Here is a 25437-nt window from a genome sequence, read left to right on the forward strand (position 1 = left end):
ATAATCTTCAATAAAAAAATTGTTAATTTAGCATCTTCAATTCGCCGTTTATAGTAGCTTTGTATGAAGTAAAGTTTTTCATTAGTAGTTATTATATACCTATATTGAGATATTTTACCTGTGTTTATGTGTGTTGCGTAGAATACAAAAAATTATATCCATGTCTTTTCAGAATTTACCTTCTGTTCTTTATGCCAATACGATTGTTCTTATTTAGCTACTATGCGAGATTGCATATCTGTAAATTACTGAAGTAAGTTTTCCTGAATACCTATCTGTAGATATTACTAAAAATAGATGCCATTCTTCTCCAGAAAGGCTATCAGAATACTTACCATAACGAATAAAAAATATAAAACGTATGTACATATAAACAGTATCAAGATCTTATAATTGTGCACAATTTTTTTCCATATTACATTATTCGGTTATATAATGATATCTTAACCTACGTAACCATAATATCAGCGTAATGTTGTGTCTTGTGTACTATCCGCACACTTTTCTGTCGCGTTTTCTAGTAGAATGGCCAGATAATTAAACCAATGAGATCGCAGTTTATATGAAACGGGCAATATCATTGGTTTGTTTATCTGGTGTAATAAAGTCGGTTTTCTATGCACCGTACCCTTTATTCATGAGCAGAGTTACCAGTTTAGTGGCAACCAACTAGATCTATTGTAAATATCTAAATTTGAATTAAACTATAAAGCAAAATGTATTGCTTGAGTACATTCTCTGAGTCATAAAAACGTAATTTTGTGATATAAGTATATTCATACTAAGTTATTATTTTTTCATATAATTTTATTATAATGATTCAGTTAAATATATCGCAAAATTACATTTTCAGCTACTATTTTGTACTTTGCGTTCGAATGAATACTTTTGTACTTTTCATAATTATTCTAATCCGTATGTACAGTACAAGTCCCCATAACTAAAACTGGCCAGTTTTGGTTTTTTAAAATTCAAGATTTACAGATTTTTCGTATCATAAAAGTATGAAAAAATCATTTTTTAATAAATATAATTTTTATACAATACATCCAGGTATATTATTTAAACGAATTTTTCCCTTATTTCGATAATTTACCTGCGATTTTCAATATCTACAACAGACTTGCATATTTCGTACCAGAGTACGTTGTGTTATGCTTCCCAATCGTTTATGCACGCTTTTTAACCACCATGGAAATGGTGAATAACACGGCTGTACTACATTGAAATTGATCAATAATTCTGTAAAACTTTATTGCACAAAATCAGCATTGGCGATGATTTATGTGTTTTCAATTTTTATATTTCAAATATGTACTGCCTACCATCAATTCACAAAAGCTACACAGGCATAAATTACTTTCGAACAATTTAGGATTATCGGGTTGCGAATTAATAAACTTCCACTGTATTTTATTACTAATTAATAGTTTTTATGGACTTGTGACTTTATGGCCGAATGGCCTAGACGTAAGATGGCGGTTCCGGGACCTCCTAATGATCTGACCTAATTTATAAAACGTATGAAATATTAAGATTATTTCATTTGAATTACACGTTGAAGCATTTACTTTCATATACTATTTTGTGTGCCACATTTGCTATGTATGAACTTTTACGTAATGTATTGTACACATATTACACTTGAATTAGAAAAAAACAAAACACCTTATGTTGCTGAGAAAAAATTTAATAAATAACGTTGCAAACGTTTTCAGCCAAACCCGTTGGCCATCATCAGGCTAAACATATTTAAATGCAAACAAAATAGAACAAAAATTTCAATACAAATAAAATAACGGATAAAATACACATATAATAAAAAAATAATAATAAATAACAAAGAAATATAAAAATATGTATAGGTTAAATAAATAAATATTAAGCCATTACATAATAATACATTACATAAAATTCTAATAAATGCAAGATATGCAATGATAACAAAATCAAGGCATTAAATTAAGAGCTCTCAAATCTTTTACTTAAATACTTCCAGGATGAGGGCAACCCTTCAGCATCCCTGGCATTAATGCAGGTATTATGCAATCTGCTCTTAAATATTTTAATTTTTTCGGCGCTAAACGCTAAAGTCGGGGAATGTACAGGTTTAATAATGCCTGCTTCGCCCCATTTGACTATCGAGTCTTCAACCTGCGCCATCTGAGATAGAACTGTGGCGTTAGATTTTTTGCTGATGTTGTACCTGTGTTCCCTTAATCTAATCCCTAGGTTTCTATTAGTGACCCCAATGTACTTTTTATAAATGCCTAGTTCTTGGTTTTCATAAGGAATTTTGTACACTCCAGCCATTCTTTCTTTATCAATGTTGTCTTTGTCGTTTCTTAATAACTTGTACAGGTTGGGAGCCCTCTTGAAAATTAATTTTGAATTCTTGCGGGCTGAGATTTCCTTCATGATAGCTTCTTTCTTTCTGTCATACGTGAACTTTGTGAATTTGCCGAAATCCCCTCCCTGAGCTTTTGTTTTGTTAATCTTGTAGTTTTTGATTAGTGCTGTTACCATATCCGCCCTGTACCCTAGAGTTCTAGCGATATGTGATATTCTGTAGATTTCTTTTTGTCTATCAACCACACTACTGCAATAGAGAAAAGCCCTGTGAATGAGGGCACGGAAAGCAGCCATTTTGTATTGGTAAGGATCGTTAGAACGTGACGGAATGTACAGAGGGCTATGCGTCGGTTTTACGTACACTTTGGTGACAAAATGTCCTTCTTTGAATTCAATGCCAATGTCTAAAAAATGTATCCGTGAGGAACACGTCTGTTCAATCTTTAGCTTGAGGCCGTCATCGTTGTTGTTGATCTTACTAATAAATTCCTCGACCTTTTGGTCATTCTTCCATATTACCAGGACATCGTCCACGTACCTTTTAAAATATACAATGTCATTCATGAAGCCACAAAGAACACTTTTTTCCAACCTTCTCAATACAAGTTCACACAACAATCCTGACATAGGACTTACCATTGGGAGTCCTCTTTTTTGTTTGTATTGACGGCCATTAAAGGCGAAAAAAGATTCATAGCAGACAAGGTTAGCTAGCTCTATCAAATCACCACTGTAATTTGCCAAATCTGGGCTCTTGCTATGCATACACTTGAATGTTACACACTATTGTAATATAAATATCGCAACAAAAGCAATGTATTTGCTTATACTCGCGCAATGCTGAAAACATCTTGTTTCATACTGAACTGAACACTCTATATCAGTGGTTTCCAACCTGTGGGGCGCGCCCCCTAGGGGGGGCGTGAGATTGTTGCAAGGGGGCATGCAGCTGTTTCCAAAATATCATTTTCGAATACAAACCAAAAAAGTCGAATAGGTGTCAAAAAATGAATCAGCAAAATAGGTATACGTAATCCACAATCCTCGCCGCGAATTTTTCGGGTACAAATGCTAAAACATCCATCCATACTCTTGCTGGAACGAGAACATCTCGCTTTCGCGTTTGGAGCCGAGCGCGCTTTGAGTATTTATGAAATTAGATTGTTAGAAAAATTAAGGGGCGCAACAATTGTTTTTAAAGGGGGGCGCAGGTACAAAAAGGTTGAAAACCACTGCTCTATATTATTGTTTTTAGTGTTTTGTGTATATACAGCCATATATTTATTGTGGGTACCGAGGAGGGACGACGAGGACAGCCCTCTGTCTATCTTCGGCTAACAAGTCAGAGGGACTTGCCCACGTGTCAGGGATGGCTTATTTGCCGGTAGGAATCCCGTAGGGACGGACTACTTTTTATCTGGTCGAGTGTAGGAGGGAAGGTGGAGTCGTGGTAAGGCGATAAGCGAATATTCGAGCAAACAAGACACCATTTAACAGGATAACAACGATTTAATGGAAAACAAAATATACGTTACAAAAATCTGACATAAAAGGGGTGACATATAAAAAGCTACATATCCCTCTCACGCGAGGAGAGAGAGAGAGTTCACATAAGTGGGTTCCATACCTCTTAGACAATCAGTATTTCCAATATTCTGTCGGTCACGAGGATCGGTAATTCTTTTGAAGGGAAGGATCGGTAACTCTTGAGGCACAACGTCAAATATTCCCTTAGGCACAAAGGACAAAAATGGACGAGATCGCGACTCGATCTAAATCGATGATTGACTCCCCAGAGGGGGGAAGGAAGCATCTTATATAGCTTTTTGCTGGGGAATTTGGTCACGTGCATGTGCTTAGGCCATAGGTGTTCCCGGGATTGGAAACAATACGGCGAATTCGGGCGCTAACTATAAACTTAAGTTGCAAGATGATCTGTACTCAGCGTAAGAACAATAGATAGTTGACAGTTATACGGCCGGGGACGCATATTTTCTCGTCCAGGACCGTTTTTAGGCAGGTTGTTTATATTAGGAAAATTTTCGATTCGATATAGGGAACAATTTTATTATAATTCGTATTATATTCGGATTATATCCGGATATAAGAAAGAGGTAATTATTAATTCGGATATAATTTATTAAAACTCTACGTTCAAGGGGATTTCCAGATCTCACATTATAATTTTACACATACACGCGTATAGCGAACTTTATGTGGATGAATACAGATTGTTAAGCTGCAATTTGAAAAATTGTACACCTATGTATTCCCACTGTTCTCTGCCCGTCTGCCTGTCTTTTTTTTAACAGATAAAAGGCAAGACCAAATATGGAAAGCTTAAGCTCAGGAGGCCCTGATTAACTATATCAGAACTTCCAATTAACCAGAAGTAACGTTACAGTGGAACCCCAGTTAACGAACTTAATCCGTTGCGCGACTCCGTTCGTTAACCGAAGCAATTTTTCCAATAGAAATTAATGCAAATACAATTTATACGTTCTATCCTCCAAAATTGTTGTGATTTTATTTGATGAAAACGTATAAAACATAGTATCTATCATTACAGCAACAAACATGTAAGCTTTATTTAATAAAATAGCACTGTACATACCTTTGTTTGTTGTAGTTGGTGGCAGAGAAATAGAGATATACAGAGCTTAATGCTTAGAAGGAAAATCCCCCTCCAGAATTATAATGGGTAGCACTTCATCGGGAAATTCTTCGATTCCAGGTCTCTTTTGGAAAGGAACAACAAATTGGTATAAAGTTGAGTCTTACTCTTAATTAAAATTTTTCTGAAATGCGATAGGGCATTGTCGTTTTCTATTGCCACTCTCACTTTTCTTTTTCTTGGATGCCATATTGATTAAATACATAAATCACAAAACTGAAAAAGAAGTCAAGCATAAAAACTCGGAAAAGCAAAGTTTAACTCACGCATGCCTAACAGCAGCCAAAATTTGAAACAAAAAACCATCACGTTCGTTATCAGAAAAAAAAATTTTCAAATTAAAAGTTCGTTAACCGATTTGGTCGTTAACCAGGGTTTCACTGTATTTCAATTCAAAATATTTCTCATGTAAGATGTTAGATAGATGACCGGTACGACTCTATTGTTAAACGAAAAGTATCATATACAGCTAGCAACTACTAATTTGTGGAAATAATTTGTTTTACATTAAACAATTAATACCTATAATACAATTGTTAATAAATATTTTATATATATAAATTTACGTTTTGTCATCTAACTGTCAACCGAATTATTAATACAGTACGAGTGTATGCAATTGCAACATTTAATATTATACAAATGACACTTCGATTCACAGTTTTCGCACCAGAAAAAAATGGAAACTTTCCTAACATCTAACAGAAAATTCTAAACTTAATTTTCGAAGATATCTATTTTTTCAATATTACAAACGTCTACTGTTCGTCGTAACACTGAGACAATCATATCAGAACACGGAGGAAGAATTTCTGTTAAAAAATATCTCAAACAATAAAATTAGATAAAACACAAAATTGGAATCTCATATTGTTTGTCTACAGTAGGCACATGATAAATTAGGTTTGTTCATCTATTTTCTTATGTAAGCACTGAATGATATTGACCACTATTTTTTAAAGGTTAGCTCGAATTTTTTCTTATTTTACATTTATTATATTAGACTCGAACTGTAAAGACTACATTACTAAACATTACTGTAAGTAAACGAAATTAGAACTACAAATACATACAAATAATTAAAAATAACAAAAGAATTTATTTAAAAAAAATCAATTTCAATGAAACACAAGTATAAATTTTATTGAGACGTACAACACAATATACTGGTGAAATTAAATTCAAAATAAAAAGTACGTAATCATGTACATAATAAAGTAAAATAAATTCTTTTGTTACTTATGATTCTAAGTGTGTATTAAATTTGTGTTCTAATTTCTTTTACTATTGTACAACAGGAAAATTGATATTTTTCGTTTTATTTGAAGTACTTGTTAGTACTAAAAATTCAATTTCGAAAACAACAAATTTGTTTTAACGAAACCAGTTTTGAGACTGCTTACAATTCAGTGTTAATAATGCTTCATTAATGCAGTTTTTTTAATTAACGTTAACCATAATATTTTATTCTTGACATTTTCCGAATTACTGGAAACATACAACATCCTGAATGCAAATGTAACAACAAGCTTGAACCGAGATTAATGTTTACATCCAGAAAAACAATCTGTCAGAAGTGGGGTTCGAACGCACGTTCTCACACGAGGACCAGATCTTAAGTTAGGCGCATTAAACCACTCGGCCATTCTAACGCGATGTAACAATTTCCTAACCGCCTAACTGTCAACTCGAAAAACAATCGTTATCAATCCTGTCTGCGAGTTTTCTCATTTTCATCGCACTTATCTGCTATCGGCACAACTGTCATTCGAACTGTCATCATCGACTGGACATTTCACAACGAACTTATCACGTTTTATTGCGTGTTACTAGTGAAGAGCAACGAACCGTTCTGTTTCAGTCAATTCAAATAGTTTTACTAGAATTTCCTACTAATTAGTTTTATGCTGGCAGGTTATATCAAAGTAGGAAATAACCAAAGACTCAGTAATTAATAACTATAATTTGTATACAATATACTGTACATATTAAAAATCTTCGCACCGTTCCATGAAACGAAAGTTTGTCTCTATACTGAAGCAAGTATTCGAAATTGACTGATCTAATATTCATCTCCCTAAAGGCAATTGATCTGCCCGGAATGTCGTTTGGAAAACCCACGATTAATTGATTTTTTATATTAAATAATTATTTCCACTCAAACGGTAATCTGACAACTAAAAAATTGCCAGGAAATAATTTCCGCAAAATAAATACCCAAAAAAGTGTTTTTACAGAAAAACTATATTAAAATTTAAAATAATTTAAAATAAATGCTTTATTTCAAAAATATACTGCATGAATTGTTGTTCTTTCATTTAATAAAGCGTAAAATTTCACAGGTGCAGGCTATATTCTTTACAAACTGGTTGATCTTGACAACAGCCGGTCTCAACTTTTTTGGGCCATTCTCATGTACACCTCTGGGGAATATTGGTTTAAAACTGGAGAAGAGCTAACTCGTTGCGTCTGTTCAAATATTACACAAAATTTTAAATTTTAATGCTATTAAAATATGTGGGACTGAAAAAACGTATGAGAAAAAATTTTACTAAACAAAATCCAGCCTATGTCATGAAAAACATTTAATAGGGATTAAAAAACTTTGTAGACCTCAAATCCGTGAAACAGAAGTTTAGAACAATTTTATTGATTTGATAAAAAAAAGAACTCCCATAAAAAACAAAAGCGCAATTAATTAGCTAATTAATAAATAGTCATAAAAAATTTCGCAGCAAAAATAATTCATGAAATTTGCAAAGATGATAGATATCGAAGTATATATGCTAATCCATACAGTTTTGGAAAAGTTATAACTCAAGGCCCTTTTTAAGGGAATTTTAAAGCCCACTTTCGAGATATCTCAAGATATGGACGAAAGGGGTTCTCCTTCTGTCCATATCCCGAGAATTAAAATTATGTAAAAGCATCTTCTCTCACGATTAATAATTTTTTTATTTTTCGATTTTATTTACGTTTTTCTTCCAATTTTTACAAGCGTTAGAATTAAAGCTTGATCTCTTGATATAACATTTTTATGATATTTTTAACACGTGAGCTCGAGTATCGCTCAGGCTGAACATCCCTATACTTACCGAATTTATTCAAACAACAAATTTTGCGTAAAAGGATAAATCAAATTTAGATATTTACACTAGATCTAGTGGGTTTCCACTAAACAGGTAACTATGACACAAATAAAGGTACGTTGCATGGAAAAGAAACTTTAATACACTAGATAAGCAAACCAATGACATTACCCGCTTCATATGGCAGGCACTGTGCCATTTGGTTGCTTATTCGGCCCGTTTTACTAAAAAACGCACCAAAAAAACTGAGTACGTTCGTTCTATTCGAATAGTACTAATAAATTAAATGTTCAAAAATATTATCTGATGGTCTTAACGTGTTTATGTCTAGTAATTGATGACATTTAAATCATGTACCTTCATAATTTTACTTTTATTGTGATCATTTTACATAATAATTCAGTAGAATAATGACTAAAATACCAACCTGATGTTATTGTTAAATATGTCCTTATTAAAAAACGATACATTTTCAATCAATAAAATTGAAATTATTTATTATAAAAATTTCTGAATTAACATAATTGAAGACTTTCTTTTTTTGAGAGATACACGAAACCGGAGTTTACGTAAATGGAATGAACTTTGAACAAAAGCATTATTACAAAAACAATAGCAATTGAGCATTAAATAAACAATAGCGAGGATGAGGCTTAAGTTTTAAACGCGAAAATCTGTACGTCGGACGTTCGGCGCCGCTTTTCTGTAAGCTTAAAAGTTTGACAATGGAGTTTGAAAAGTCAGTGCAATCGTGCTCGACATTCCAAAACTCCATTGTCAAACAAATAGGCTTACAGGAATGCGGCGCTAAACGTCTGACGTACACGTTTTTACGTCTAAAACTTCCGCCTCAACCTTGCTAATAAAATAACGTTCGCTCATTTTTATCGTTAAATATATTTAAATCTATTTTATAGAACAAAAGAAACGTGTTTAAAATTCTACGCGATTTTTTCGAATATACTTCTGGTGAGTTAACAAAACGTTTTGTAAAAAAGTTTTTATACATTCCGTGGAATATGAAAGAAACATTACACAGCTTCCACAATAAAATCTTTTTATAAACGCTATTTTAAAACATTAGAAACTCGTTAATCCTGCACAATATTATCTGGAAGCGCTCTAATCGCATATGCGTCGGAAATATGGAATTTATACAGTAGCAAAATGTCAGCAGTTCATAAATAGCAATAATTACTCGATTATTTATATCAGAAGCCAAATAATGGCGCGCTTCCTGCCTATTTCATGTTTAATATTTGCAATAATTTATCCTTTTCACAAAAGTTTATCTATCTGCTAATAAGGCAACAAAAATATACAGATGACTATGAGAGATGTTTCGGAATTCGTCACATGTCCAACACATAAATAAAAGTCAAGTGTCCGTTATTATGCAACATTTAAGCAATCTGCGAAGATACTCCTTTCAGATCGCTCAAGTATTATGTTTCTTACTCCATCATATTTTCATTAAAAACAAATTTTCAAATTATTCAAAAGACGTTGCCATTAAAATTTCACCTAATAGTAAGTTTATGATCTAAAACCAGATTTAATTTAATCAACTACTTCACCTTTATCCTTCAAGATCTTGCAAACAATTTTTCGTCATTCCTCGTTGTAGTTTACTTTCTCAATCCATTGTGCAATGTATAATTTCTCCTGTTAAAAGGCATGTATACAATATTTTCAAATAACCAAGCAAACTATAACAAATAATTTTCAAACATCTGGAATACTTGAAATCGCCAAAGCAAATTCAAGAAATATTGATCTTCGTTAATATATGCCAATTTACAATAATTAAGTAAATCGGAAAATTACGAGTACATTTATCAATGGTAACATCTATGTGCATCCAAAAAGTATGGATGCTCTGCTTTCTTCACATTTTTTTGTATATGGCGAAGTTATCGAGATTATTGTAGGAATAAGAAATAATGAGTGAAATATTGTTTGCAGTACAATTACGAAAACGATTTTGACGAATGTGGTGTACACAAATATATTATAATAGGCGAAAATTAATAATACTAATCCAGTAGACATCGCCCCTTGAATTAACGGAAAGCCGACGTGGCATAAACTATTTTTTAATTTTTCTTCAGTCTTTGTTAGTGGCGAAATAATGAAAGAATAGCATATATGAGTAGGATAATTGACACAAAACCCGATACAGAGAATCAGAGACATCAGAGACACGATGTCCAGATTGATTGCCCATAAAGACATGAATCCGATTGTCTGCACGGTAATGGAAACAACGCAGACAGAGACGATAAGAGCGCAACGCAAATTTGGAATTAAAGTAACAAAAATGACAAAGATTAACAAGGAAGTAATCCAGAACAGTTGAAATGTTATCTGTCTGATAACAATTCCTTGCTCGATTACAGGTGTTATTAGTGTGTGAATTACAACGGAAAATGGCGCTTCTTCGGCTATTTTCGCTAAATCATTTGCTATTTTGAATTCGGTGACTCTATTCGAAACATCTTTCGCTAAGAATAAAAAGCGACTGGCGACAATATCAGTACAATTGTGATTAAAAATGATGTCATTGTTAAATTGCTTGGCTCCTGTAAATTTCAAAAAAACGTTTCTAAGAGCATCCATAAAATCCTGCTTTTGAGACAGATCGTAACCGCTCAAGGAATACTTCGAAATAGAATGATTTTGGAATATCTTATAATATTTTAACCAAGAGAATTCGTACTCGAATCCGGCTATATTTTCAATAGTATGAAATTTCTGCATAAAATCATGCACTGACTCTTGAACTCGTGGATTAGAATAATCTAAAGTTTCGTTAATTACCACGTGCACAGTGAAAGGGTATTCGGTAAAATATTTATAAAAAACATGAAATCCCCGTGTAATTTCAGAGCTTTCTGGATTGAATTTGTAAACATTCAACCCTTCTTTTAAGGACATAACACCCCATATGCCTGTCGACAGTAATATAAAATATAATAAGATAATAAAAATTCGTGATACAGGGTGAAAAATAAAAGCTGAAAATGTGTCTCTGAAGAACTTCATAAAGCAGTCTTCATTTTCTTCATTGTAACAGTCACTTTGTCCGATTGTTTCTGTAAAATTAAATGATTTTCTATAGATGAATTAATTTCAGTTGCATAATATTTGATAATAATAAAAAATTCTTATGATACAAAATATCATTGAAACTATAATAAGCTAAACAGAGATGAGTTTATAAAAACTTTAAAAACCATTTAACCCTTTTTTTAATACAACACATGGATAAAAGCGATTATAATGTACAGCAGATTAACTAACAATTTTACTGCAGATAAAAATAAAGATGGACCTACAAAGAAACCATTTTTTGAAATCAGAAACAAAGGATCTTTGAGGAAAACAAGCAATAAATATCTATATATCGTTGTAAACAATAACTATAAATGTTGATAGGTAAAATATTAAATTTATTAAGTGCATTCGTTATATTCACGTCTGTGAAATCAAGATTTAAGATTATATACCTTTACACATTTTATATACTATATATTTTCAAAAATATAATTATTGCATTGAAATGAAAATTATGAATTCAAAATAATGTAAATGAGTGTATAATAACAAAATCTGAAGAAATTTTACACAAATGTTATATAGACGTCAAGCAGAAAAACTACGACTGTATCCATTGTACACAAGAAAAAAAGCCTGTCTGACGATTGAAGATGAGAGAAGCTCACAAACTACTGGAGGATAAAATGAAATTACTAGCAACGTAATCAAAATATGGATTTTAAGTAAGTGATAATGATAATAATCAACCTGAATTTTCTCTCAGTTCTATTCTTTAATTACACATATTAAAGATTTAATCTCAATCGCAAAAACTTAATAATTATAATTTAATATCAAGTTCTATATCGTTTCAATAGAATTTTTGGTAGGTATTTGTCGGTATAGTCTGGGATTTCTCCGCTTAAACTGGTTTTTTTTTTCACAGAATTGTCTATATGATCTAGTTTATATTTTGAATCGGTTCAAATGTTCGTTGTATGAGGCACAACGAAAGAACGTTTAATTAATGTATATTCTATGTGGGTAATACAAAATACTGTAAACACCGTGAAGACATTTGTCCAAAAGCAACAAAGTCTCTGTTTTCTTTTTTGATATACTGATAAATGGTATTTGTACTGTATGATTGTAAAAGTGCTTTGCTGTACTTTTGAAGGTTTTTATAATGTACATGTTTAGAATGCGAGATTCATAGTGAAAATTACGAAAAAATTCAGCAACGAGTTTCTTAACTTTTCCGGAAACCTTTCAAAATTGGTGTGGTGCCATCTGTTATGATTTTTTTCTTTAAAATCTTATTATATTTTTAATTATCATAAAGTGCCAAAAAGCTTAATTGTGAGGGTAGAAACAAGTTTTGAAAAAAAAATTGTACATTCCAATAACGAGTAAATTCGTCCCTAAGCATGATGCTAACATCCACATAATGAAAACAATTCGAGGATTTTTATGTATAAATTTTATACAGTAGAAGAATAAAGAATTTTGAAAATGTGTTAGGTAAGGGTTTATCATACCAAGTGATCAATCTAACATAACCTTTGTAGTTACATAAATCAAATACTATAATATAATGAATATTAATACGCAAACCATACAAACAGTTTGGATGTTGTAACCTACTATTGTCACGTTTATCACGATATTCTAACGGTACGAAATAGGATAATTTCTTGAAGTCAGCGCCGGATTAAGCCTCTAGCAGGCCCTAGACAAAATTTAAATTGGGGCCCCATTTAAATAAGTTGCTTCTAAACAAATCTTATATAATGTTACATTTGCGTAGCTAGCATGGGTGACACCCGGTGCAAGTCACACCGTAGTGTCACCCATTATAACTCTTTTATAAAACACTATTGAATTGTAATATCTTCACACTCGAGCAACTTGAACGCTATATCGAATATGTGATGTCGCGACGTATAAGTGTAAATTTAGAAAATAAATCATAACCATCCATACATCAGTACTACCACGAGACGCGGCCCTAGGAATATTTCTAAATGGCGCGAGAGATCCCGTGGCGTACTGTACATTACTTCTGATGCACGGGTGGCTGTTATTATTATTATTTTTTTTTTTTTTTTAGGTAATGGCTAGTCGAGCGGAGCTTAGTAAGAAAAGAATTGTTAAATACAGCCTTTTCCGTCCTGTCGAATTTCTTAAATAATTTTTAACTCGTTTTCAAACAGAGAAATTTTCTGCACTAAAGCCGGGCCCCTCCGAATTACGGGCCCTAGACATTTGTCTACTTTGCCTATTCGATAATCCGGCCCAGCTTGAAGTAGACACCAATTGAAAATGTGGTATCTTAAATTTGTTCAGATATGATATTTTCTCTACCTCTAAGAATGTTACTTGTAAAAAACTGTTCCATTCACAGCCGAATATCAAATGGTCATCCGACAACAATTCAAATTTTGCGAGAAACAGTCTTTTTGTTTAAAGCTCACACCTTCGAAAACCTCTTAAATCATATTTTGTGCAAGCCGGTAATTTTTTATTTCGGATTTTGCAATTCCAATCCTACCATATCGCCGGTCCGATAAAAAGAAATGACTGTTGCGGAGGGGAATGGAGTAATTCCAGCAAAAGTAATCGCTGACGTTCTCTTGGAAGAGAAAATGGTCAAACACTACTAATTAATACTGGTTTATTTTTATTTGAAGAGCGATCACCTTTAGACAGGTCGTGATAACTCTTTGTGTGATCGAGTTGCTAACCTTAATGTCCGAAAGACTTCATATGACCTGTTTAAGAAAATTTTGTAAAACTATGGGAATAATTGTTTTTCTGTTATACCTGTAACTACTCAAAAACATCTTATCTCACGGAAAATTATTTATTAAGCGTAACAAACGTTTTCAACCTTAAACCAATGTTCTTTTATCTATTTTATTATTATGACGAAAAATTGTCATAAAGTATATCATAAAAGAACTGGAAACATTGTGACGAAAATTCGCAGCGCGGCATTCTGACGATGTCACAATAGATAATCGCTCGTTAGAAACAATTCGATTTATTTAGTTACTGCAACACGACACGTGAGCGACTGCTGCGGGAATGCGTCCGAAGTTATCTTTATGGAAACCTGAACTCTATCTAAATGAAAAAAACCGGGAAAACTGTACATGGCCAGCCGAGTTGCTATGCCCGAACCCACGACTAACTAACTACCAGAGTTCGGTGGTTTTATGTACTCGGATACTGGATGGTGCTTATTAGAATTAAGTCAGTACCGTTAAGAAATGAATAAACCCATGCAGGAAATCTGTTCGAAAATGAAAAAATTAAGTACCTTTTGACACACATTACACAGGATAACACTTTCGATTGCACGCAGGCAAGTGCTATATACTTCCTGTCGCAGTAATCATATAGCGCTTCTATTTCGCACTCTATCTCTGTCGCAGTAATTAAGTGAATATAATATATATATTTTTAAATTGTATCTTTTTTTACAAAAATTATATTTAGTTTATTATTTTTTTAAACTTTTTGCCAACAGAAAACGCTACGTGTAAATCGACAAATCGAATGGAAATAGAAAGCAATTGATTTACAGAAACGCAATATTTATTTTAAGGTGAGATGTCCAACATTGTCCATGTTAGCGGTTTATAAACGTAACTACTGAGTTTTGTAGCATTTTGTCGAACGGCCTAGGCATGAGTGGCGAACATTCTCATTTATATATATAGATAAGTCATAATTAAAACACTTAATACATAATATTAACTACTTTTATAATTTCCTATCTATAACAAAGTCACCATTATTTAAAATCAGTTTAACAGAGTCTATGTTTTAAGTGAAATGCTCTATAATAAAAAGAAAGGCGTGTACAGTTTAAATATTATTATCAAATTATTATCAGAAAATCTATGAAAAAATTTCTAAGTTAAATAATTTTAAAATTTTTACCAGAAGCTGGTTTAAATGTAAAAGGATGAAGATTCTTTTTTTCCCTGTATCCACTTATAGCCAAACACCCGCCAAAAAATAATAACTGAAAGAAATAACTGAAGAAGATGCACGTTGCAGCATACAAACAGAACGTTCTTACACCCGGAAATGGGGACGTCATGGCAATGCAATAGGAGAAGAAATTCGTTAGCGACGTTATGGTGATGGACACTGCTGCGTTTTTATACGTCTGTTCCATACGCTTTTCTACGCTGTCACCGCAATCTGTCACCTTCCAACAAGCCAATACGACAAACGAGTCGTCCACTTCCGTAGCTTTAGTATATCAAAATAATAAAAATTAGTAAAGCAAAATGTATCAGTATTTGCAAGTATTTTCTGGTTTATCTTACCAAGAATAATAAAAGGAAGGCTGACGTTCCACTGAAGATTTTCTATTCCACAGGCGGATAATATTCCAAAACTGGTAGCGACGGATAAACCAGCGGATACGACGCTAGCTACGCCTAACCAAGGTTTGGATTTCACCCAATTGTTAGTCATGTTCGTCGACATGCAGAAAATGGCCACAACAACCACAGCCACGCTTATCAACGATACTAATTTCTGTGAAATACGTTTTACTTGAGAAGCGGTAGAAAAGAATGGGTCGGGAAATGTTTTAATATGTTCGAAGCTGTAATCCCTCAACTTCTTGTAAACTGCCTTCGTCCATTCTTCATTCCAACTTTTCTTACTTGTATCCGATTCGTCTAGTACATAATATAAACGAACGGCTTTTGCTTCACTTATGTATCCTTTGTCGTCTGTCGTCACCCCTCCTAAATTCAGACAAAGGATTTTGTACGCGTATGTTACAGGATCCATATTAACGGGATACTTCATTTTTAATATTTTATTAATTGCATATTCGGAGTTGATTAGGAGATCAATAAGTGTATTTTCTAAACACTTGCTCTCTACAGTCTGGCACACGTCCGAGTAAACAATATTCTGTCCATCTACAAAAGCTGTGGTATTTTTTACAACCTTATCTACAATTTGTATTTCGTCTAAGAATTCTTTGTGTAGAATGTTGCTTTCTCTGTCATTAACTATTAATATCATTGGAAAAAGCGGGCGTTTAGTAAGTCGTAAAAAATCGAAATTATCCGATTTCATAGGGAATGTCTTATCTATAAATTGTTTGGTATCAAAAACTTTACCTCTGTCCGCACTTAAGAGAGAATCGATGTCGTCATTGGTTTGAATTCTGATTAGTCTGATTGATAATGAACCAGAGAGAATAACAGGAACAACGACAAAATAAAGGGGATATCGACTAACTACCACACCAAGTCGACCAATTATACTAGATACGGTGTTTGTCAGACACAAACATTTCGTTTTCTTTGTAGTGTCGATTCTTCTTACCTAAAAAATTTAAATATAAATTACTTTAGCATATGCATTTGAAATGTTTGATATAGTGAAGTGATTTTACCTGTTTATTCATTGTTATCTTGATTTATGAAAATTCTGAATTGTCCTTAAATTATTCAGCATAAACTGCTTCACGAAGATTGACTCAATCAGATTGAATGATGTACCTTTCACATTTAAAATTATTTTCCTCATCTATTGAAAATTTTGAGTAGAAAATCAGTGCTTCTGTAAACTGTAGTTGTTTTGTCACGTCATATCCTTCCTCTGTTCTACGTCTCATTGGTTGATTTCTTTTGAATTTAACCAATCCAAACCAGTCTTTGTTAAATAGATTTTTTCAAAAACTTTTTCATTGAACGTTGCATATTTATATTAAAATAAATTTTAACAAAATATCATCGAATATTTGACTGTATTAAAAAAACCTATTTAATAAGCTGCCTAAAAATGTTTTCTTAAACAAAGATGTAAACAATATAACCTTAAAAAAATTCTATTTTTAATTTTATTTTTTCCTCCGCTTTTTATAGGGTAAACTCTATTTCATACGACTAACAAGCAAGAAACGATGGCTTTAATTTATTTAAAAATGAATCTTATTTGCTGAATGAGTACTTCACTTTATAGTTTGATCTTTCATTCGTAAGAAATACGAAATTTATTAATGCGTGGAACATTTATCTATAATTTACATTTGTAAAAATTAAAGAAAACGCCTTTTTTCTTTGTGGTATCCTTTTTACTATTGTTTTGAATTTTAATTTTAATGATAAGTATTTTAATCTTTAATTAATTTCCCGGTTCGTATCGCGTGTCTTTTATCGATGAAGGAAGTTATTTCGGTAGCAGTCATTTGAAGAAAAATGACATCAAAAAATTTATCTATTGTGCATTGTTTTCACGATTGAAGTAAGAGAATTCTATCCATAATGACGGCCATAATCAATCTTAAAAAATTATAGTAATGAAAATAATCTTGGAAATTTTATGTTTTCCTCAAACATGTTATAAAAAATAGAATGATACAACTTTCCAAATCTTTGCACCTGGCCCAACCTGAGAATTTGGCCGAATCCATGACAGGTGTGGTTATGGAGACTTAAAATTGTCTTCATAACCACACTCGTCATGCAGCATACCTGATAAGGAAATGTTTAGCCTGCTATTTTTGTTTATAAAATAATGATTCATGTTAGTATACGTGTAGAAGATAAAACTATATCCTCGTTACTTGTAACTAAATTTTTTACTACGATACTTTTTCTTCCTCCGCTGTTATATAACATAAAAAAGTATAACGATCAGTCAAACAACAATCCTCAAAATTTTACATTTTTAGACTCGGAGAAGCTTTAAACGTTGAGAAATACAAAAACTTTGCAAGATTTTTCTGTAAATGTAGAATTAGTGTGGGGAGAAAAACAGTTTTCCTCACCCACTTCGAAGCTTAGTAACTTCGAAGTGGGCGAGGAAAACTGCTTCTCTTCGAAAATTTCTGAAATTATGCATAGTGGTTTGTTTGTACGAGCGGGTTGACGCTTTTGAATTTCGATGGTTCAGTGTCAAGGAGTGAAAAGAGAGAGGAAGCCACGTGACAATATTCCAGAAGAGTCAAATTTAATAAAGATTTTGCTCATAAGTACATTTTGCAATTTTCTTTTTATAAAGACAGCTCTATCGTGTTGATTATGCTTTATGTAAGTTTATATTAATTATTAACATAAACAATTTTTTGAATAAAATATCGAAACAGATGGCCCCACATAGGCCTATATTCAATGTTACGTCGAAAAATTTATGCATCTCGTTGCTAGATTTTTTCGTAAGCTGTAAAGAATTTATTGTTTAAACTTATTTGTACAGCCCTAATTATATTTCAGTCATAATAAGTAATTATCGAAGAATTAATCACGTAATTATTTAAAAGAATGTTTTATGTAAATTTAATTAAATTATTTTACGAAGCAATTTGAGAAGTTCTAAATTGCGACGATTCTTAAAACTTTAATATTAATAAATTTAACCCCAAATTATTAAAATATTGAAGTTTATATCCACAAAAACGAACGAATCGTATCTTTGAACATTTACAGTTGTTATCTACAACAATAGTTATTTCATTCGTACAGTAATTATGTTTAGAATTTATTCATTAAACCTATTTGAATCGTTTTAGAAAACACTTATCAATTTAATAAATATGTATTATAATAAATGCTTTTTGTGAATAAATTGTTAAACACGAATATTAATCAAGTATTATACGAAAATAAATGTATTGAATTATTCTTGTGCATTAGAGTAAATATTATGGTTTGTATAAAACACACATTCCTATTAATATCAATCGTAATACAAGAACTATCAGTGTCTATTACTCATGAAAATAGTACCTTTAATAATTCTCAATGGAAATTTTATGCATATTTTTTGGCAAAACGACAACGACGTCAGCAAAAATTATTTTGAAATTCACGGAAGACTTTCACGTATTTTTTTTTTTTAACTCTTTCCGCCCTGTGGGCACTAAGAGGGCGTCTTTTAGTAGGCCCATTATGGGTTCGGCCAGGCCCACAATGGGGCGACCGGGTGGTGAGGGACGGGGCCCGACATATCCGAACAGACCACCCCACCGAAAAATTCCTGGGGATTATTCGACCCGTTCGGATTCGATCCCGGGTCCCCCAGAGCGGTAGCTGCCACCTTTACCGCTCGGCCATCCGGCCGTCGACTTTCACGTATATAAGCCTTTGTCTTGAATTTTAACTAATAATGTAGTTCCGCGAATTCTAACACGCTATCTGCAACCTTCACACTATTAGTGATCTATCGAGTTAAAAATGAAATCTATAGGTATAGAAAAATTTTTAAATTTTTTTGGTAGAGCATCGTCACTATTCAAACCGATAATTAGAAAAAACAATCTAATTATTTTAAATTTCTATATTTACTGAAAAATATCAGAATTGGTGTATAAACCAATCTGCAAAATTTTATCAATGTTTTACGTTTATGAGTGTAGATAATCATGCCAGTGTGTGTATGAGAATTATCCGTACAGAGGAAAAAATTCAAGCAATTGCAAGAAAACATACATTCTAATTTATGGAAAACATCGTTTTTCCTCCATAAAATTATTCTTAAGAGTGAGAAATTTTCTTCTGTAGTACATATTGTACATATGAATAAAAAATAAATAAATAAACAATAGTAACTGTAAGTAGTTTGTGGTCTTTACGATAAGTTTGGGAATGCATTCTATAAAGGAAAATACATCAATAAAAATTAAATGAAATCCTTCGGTGAGGCCGAGATATTGAACATTTTTTTATATTTCCATGTTATTTCTAATATCTGATACTTAATACAATTGTATTCAAGATATTAATTACACTATTATTCTGACTGATGTCGTCCCGCAAATTTTACCACGCTTATCTGCAACCTTCAGATCATAAATAGTCTATTGTCTTATAGATAAAATCTATAGGTATAAACAATTTGAAAAATTATCTTGGTTTCTGTAAAATTTGTTTGAAAATTTCTTTTTTCTATAGAGCATCGCTATTATCAAAACCGGTATCGGAAACAACAATCTGTTAATTTTAAGGTTTTGTATTTACTCAAAACTATCAAAATTACTGCAAAACGAATAGAGGAAAAAAAATTACTATCATAAATTTAGTTTAGAATAAACGAAACACATTTGTTTCTTTTTTTCCTTACTAAATCTTTAACCTCAGCAGCGTAAAGAATAAACATTTGTCAATATTTTTTGCAGAAAATGCAAGAGTATTATTAAACTTTCCCAGTAAAATTTACAACTTGGTTTGGTGTTATCTATTTATAATATTTAACTTGAGAAAGAAAGATAAGACGAAAAAAAAGAACATGCTGGGTGAGAGAAATATTAAAAATTCGTAATTACAACGTGTACTCTGTTACGTGAAAATGTTTATGTAGCCATCTTGAAACCAACGAAAACCACGTGACAACTAGCGGGAGTACGATTGGTGCGATATTTTTTTCGCTAGCGGAAAAGTTCCGAACTTCGAAGCGATTAACGAAATGGTAAAATTCGCCGGAAACGACGTCATATCTGACGTGTTATTCACTCTGTTTTTCGCTTTCGCCAGCGAATCGCGCTCAGTTCGAACTAAGTTTTATATGTAAAAGAGATAGAAAAAGAAGGTTTAACAAGAAAAAAGTATTGTAAATTACTATTTAATTATTCTCACAACTTTTTAATTACACGTGATATTATATTTAATCATATATTTTACAAAACACACTCTTATTGTGTTTTAAAAGTAATTACTTTGTTTCTTATATTTACTGACAAGTAACATAAATTAAAAATCTTTAAAACAAACTAATAAATAAAGCTGTTGTTATTAAAGTATGTGTTTGTGAAACGAATGTATTTTTATTGTCATTATTACTATTTAAAATTTATTAATTTTAAATAGTAATTATGACAATAATCGTTGGCGTTCTGCATTAATGTTCATATATTTGAATACATATGTAAGTACCAAATTACCGTATTTGTTTTTTCACTTACTGCTATCAAAAGTCACAATCGTCATAGTAAAGACTTTTTTTTAAAAACCTTGTTATAAAATAACAAAAACGACATTGAAAACTTTACAACATGAATTGTTTTGTGAGACAATAGGCTATTATTTATTTTGAATGTCCAAGATCAGATGGTAAAACTCTCAGAACAGCTACAGCTATTTTATAATGCAGATAATTACTCATAATATGAAGAACATTTTCTTGAATTGTAAATGACGTTCTGTGTTAATTTACCCACAAAAATACATCCCAAAATTATAATAACAAATGGAGTTACCAAATGTTGCCGAAAAAAGTTAATGAAATTTTATATTTAAATATTCGGAAAGAAGCTAAGCAGAAAACTGTTATTTTCTTTTATTGAATGAATGTACTTATTTAATTTTCTTTTATTTCTTGTATATACGAATTGAAAATAAACGAGAGAAAAATTTAGTCATTATATTGTTTTTAAAGTTGCCTGTGAGTAGACAGAGAACTTAGTTTTCCTTAATTATATTTTATCACGCAAACTTGTTTTGAATTGGAAAAATGTGTCTTTTGCGTTTTAGTCGTGAATCATGTTTCACTTTAATTATTATTTATAAGAATTATCCGAAATTTTTGTTTAAATAGCGCATTTTTCGAAATATATTTATTTTAAAGAAAAAGTTTACTTTATAAATTAAAATAATGCTGTACTAGAACAATTGAATTTTTTCAGTTTAAGAATATAACCGAAATTTTTTTATTATTATTGAGAGTATGGCGGAATTTCTCTATAATTTTCACTGCTGTTTACGAACAATCGATTTTTAATTAACACGTATTTTGATTATTTCTTACAAAACATGTTAATTATTGTAAAATACTCCAGGTTCGAAATCGTAAATAAAACTTTATGTGAATTATTATCGATATTTTTAAAAGTTTTCCGTTTGGACAAGTTTCGAGGTTTGCATCCTCACAGAAGGAAGTTAGGAGAGTTGGAAGATTTCTATCACTGTTTAAACCGAATAATTATTTATTAATCTTTCTTAAATTAAAACCTTCCTCATAATTCCGTTTTACTAGTAGTGTTCAGTTGGGTGAAAATATAGTAAGGTCTCTGGCAGAATCTATTTCGGCAGTTTAACAGCGGTCGACTTTAGGGGTGATGTGACAATTTCTTAACCTTTCAATGCTAACTCTGCGCCTTGAAACTTTTCCGTTTGGACAAATTTCAAGATTTGCATCTACTCACAGACAGAAGTTAAGAGAATTGACAAATTGCTATCATCGTTAAATCGAATAATTATTCATTAATCGTTCTTGAATTAAATCTTGCCTTATAAATGGTATTCATTAGATCTATCTACAATACAAGAAAATTACAAAAACCATAAATTAAAATATATAAACCTGAATTCGTTACAAAGGGTTAACAAAAACAAAAATTACTGATATTATTTAACACAATGAAGAAATTCATGTTCCCAAGTTTCCCGTATCACCATAATACAGTTACTACACATCTTTTTCAAGATCTATTGTTAATCTGCTATTATACGTTAAGATATAATTTTGACCGCATTTCAAATGAAAAATTAATCGTTTAACGTAATCATTTATATCCATAAGCAAATAATCTTCACAGGTAAACGTCGTTTTAATGCTATGATATAATTAAAAGTACTTAATTTTTTCTAGTAGAGACCAATTTTCTTGTTTATTTTGTTCACAGTACAGTTTTATAATTAACGGATGAAAACATTCGATCAAATAAGGAACCTGAAATAGCCATAGAAAAGTCAATCCAACAGATTTTGCTATGTCGAGGCCCAATTATGTGTGTAATCGTTTGATATAGAATCCAATCTGTGAAGTTTATGATAATCTAGTTTAACGTAGCTCTTATCGTCTAATTTTAATAGACGTATCCAAAATAAAATTATAACTTCTATAGCAATTGCCGCTATTCTAGAAACTAAAAACTCCAATCGCAACATGTACGCCGGAATTTTATTATTTAACATGAAAATTGTTCTAAAATATAAAGCAAAAACGTTTTCCAGTTTATTATAGTAAGTGTATTCTGATACTGGAGCGGCATAGACTAATACGGATGAAATCATCGAATGAAACACTCATATAAGTAGAAGCAGATTTAATTTTCGCTCTTGAGAAAAAGGCCACATAAAACCCAGTGCCAATTCAGTTTTTTGTATACTGTTATTTTAGTCTTTAAGAACATCCTATCAGACGAAAATAAAACTTCTAAGTATATATAATTTAAAGCAACGTGTAAAGTTTGGTTATTAAGAAATCATTTTTTTTGGGTGAAGTTCGACCTTCGTTCTTAAATACAATGATCTTTGTTTTTGAAACATTTGTATTTAACTCATACTCGCGACAAAATTTTTCTAGAATTAAATGTATTTTGTATCATTAGTGCAGAGTCAGCCGAAATTATAGTGTCATCGGCATACATTATGCAGGTATCTTAATGTGATCAAAGAGAGAAATTGTACGTAAATCAGATATAGTAAGTCGAACTATCACATAATTGACGTAAAACTTAAAAAGCAGAGGGCTGAAAATCTCACCTTGCAAACCCCTATATCGACAACAAATGAATCGGTTGTTTCACATAATATTTTCACTTTTTCAGTAGCTTCGGAATATATATTAATAACAAGTTCAAGAAACTACATAGGAGCTGATGCAGGCTGATGATGTTGACAGAGGTGATACTGTTCTATATCACTGCTAGGCGAAGCTTGTGCTACGTAAGTGAGATATGACACGTCGCACGATCGATCAGCAGAGTAAGAGAGACATCTGATCGAGTACTCTGATGTGAGTCGGTAACAAAATAAACGTCGTGTTTCTTTAGCTCGCCATGATGTGGCTGCGACAATATATGCGTACCAGATTGGTATTGTTCGAGAGGTTCGATTAGTGGAGTTATATGGACTATATACGTTGAGATGAAGGTGGGTAGTCACATGTTAGCGCGACAGTTGGACGTCTGATACTGTATATCATCTTATGATGCTGGAGGCTAGCGTCGCTAAGCAACATCTTCTGTACGAAGCAATCGTGTTCATATTTAATGTATCCATTCCTCTAGTCTTTTCTTTAATAAAGATGTGAACGATTTTCCAATGTACAGGAACATGTACTGTAGTTAAGTCACTCCATTGCAAATATTGATGGTAGTGTATGAATTTATAGTTCGTAGAGTATAGATTCTGTAAACTCGAGTAGCCGTTTTTATAAAACATAGTAGAATGTAGTGCTAATACAGCGAGTCATGCTTTTTATGAGAGATCGCAAGCTACTGATAGTAGCATTTTTACAGAATGACAGTGGTTAGTATATAAAGTTGATATATAGAAAGTATTAGAAATATCGATAGTATAGCTAAGTGGAGATTAACTGATGGCGGAGAGTAGCGTGTGATAAGTATCAGGAGGCTGATTTCGCGCAGAGAGTAGTGGGCATCTACGCTCCAACTCACACTCTGTTAGGTATGGTTGTGATGATATGAATTGTCGGAAACTGATTTCATATGCAGCTTAGATGAAGAGGACGTTGAGTGCGACTTGCATAAATTAACAGTGTAAAAATTAGGTAATCTTTTCAAAAAGTATTCGACTTTGTTACATTTACGCGAGTAGATACGGTAGGCTCGTACAGAGTATGGATTTAGTGTGAGATCTAAGTGTTTTGTTCAGATGACGCTCGACATACATATGTCTTCTAGAGACTATCGATGCTGTGAGTTGTCGCTGACTTTATGTTCAGGTATATCATATTTAGACGCACTGCTCGCGCCAGACTCGTTCTGAGAATAACTATCGGTGTATATGCACTCTGGCTCTATTGATCTGTGTGAGTAGACGTACATTAGAGAAACGGTTAGGTTAGATGAATAAGTGTACTTAGATATTGAGAGAGAGTCAGAGTATTTGTGTCGTTACAGAGCCGTGGCGAAGGATAGAGGCAAGCTGGTTTGATATGATGGAGAAGTGAGTGATTATGACTGAAGTGCTCGCTCATGTGATATTCATTAGGGTGAGCCGTTGGAGAGTCAGTAGACGGTCGACGATGCATAGGATGTAGTTTATATGTAGACTCAGATTGCCGATAGTGTCGCACGCGTCGTAGGTTCGGCGTGTATATAGCGAAGAGAGCTGTGTTATTGTCATAGTTGATATGATTGTGCGCGTGTCACTCGCTGCAGACAGTGTCTTCGGGAGTGATTGGTAGAGCGTAAGGAGTCACGATGATCAGTACAGATTATTAATGAAGATTAAATCCGAAATTGCATCGTCTTCTGAGCACTATACTGCGAGTGAGTAG

General features: G+C 32.3%; 1 protein-coding gene across 1 annotated transcript; it reads right to left on the minus strand.

Moving 5' to 3' along the window:
• Positions 1–1962: 1962 nt before the first annotated feature.
• LOC136976139 (patched domain-containing protein 3-like) lies at positions 1963–16647 on the minus strand. The gene is made up of 5 exons (XM_067271352.1): positions 16589–16647; positions 15498–16518; positions 15103–15420; positions 10289–11210; positions 1963–2890 (listed from the first exon to the last, which is right to left on the minus strand). The coding sequence occupies exons 1-5, from the start codon at positions 16598–16600 to the stop codon at positions 1963–1965; spliced, it is 3201 nt and encodes a 1066-aa protein (XP_067127453.1). The 5' UTR covers positions 16601–16647.
• Between the last annotated feature and the right edge of the window lie 8790 nt (positions 16648–25437).

Source organism: Centruroides vittatus, unplaced genomic scaffold (assembly GCF_030686945.1).
Source record: "Centruroides vittatus isolate TY-2023 unplaced genomic scaffold, ASM3068694v2 contig_394, whole genome shotgun sequence".
In the NCBI taxonomy this organism is placed as follows: Eukaryota; Metazoa; Arthropoda; class Arachnida; order Scorpiones; family Buthidae; genus Centruroides; species Centruroides vittatus.

Excerpts from the sequence above, each read along its gene's own strand:
- LOC136976139 (XM_067271352.1), bottom strand. Across the intron at positions 15,421-15,497 it reads CCTTCCTTTTATTATTCTTG|CTACGGAAGTGGACGACTCG; the intron begins GTAAGATAAACC and ends GATATACTAAAG. Across the intron at positions 2,891-10,288 it reads TCTCTGATTCTCTGTATCGG|GTACGTGGACGATGTCCTGG; the intron begins GTTTTGTGTCAA and ends ATATTTTAAAAG.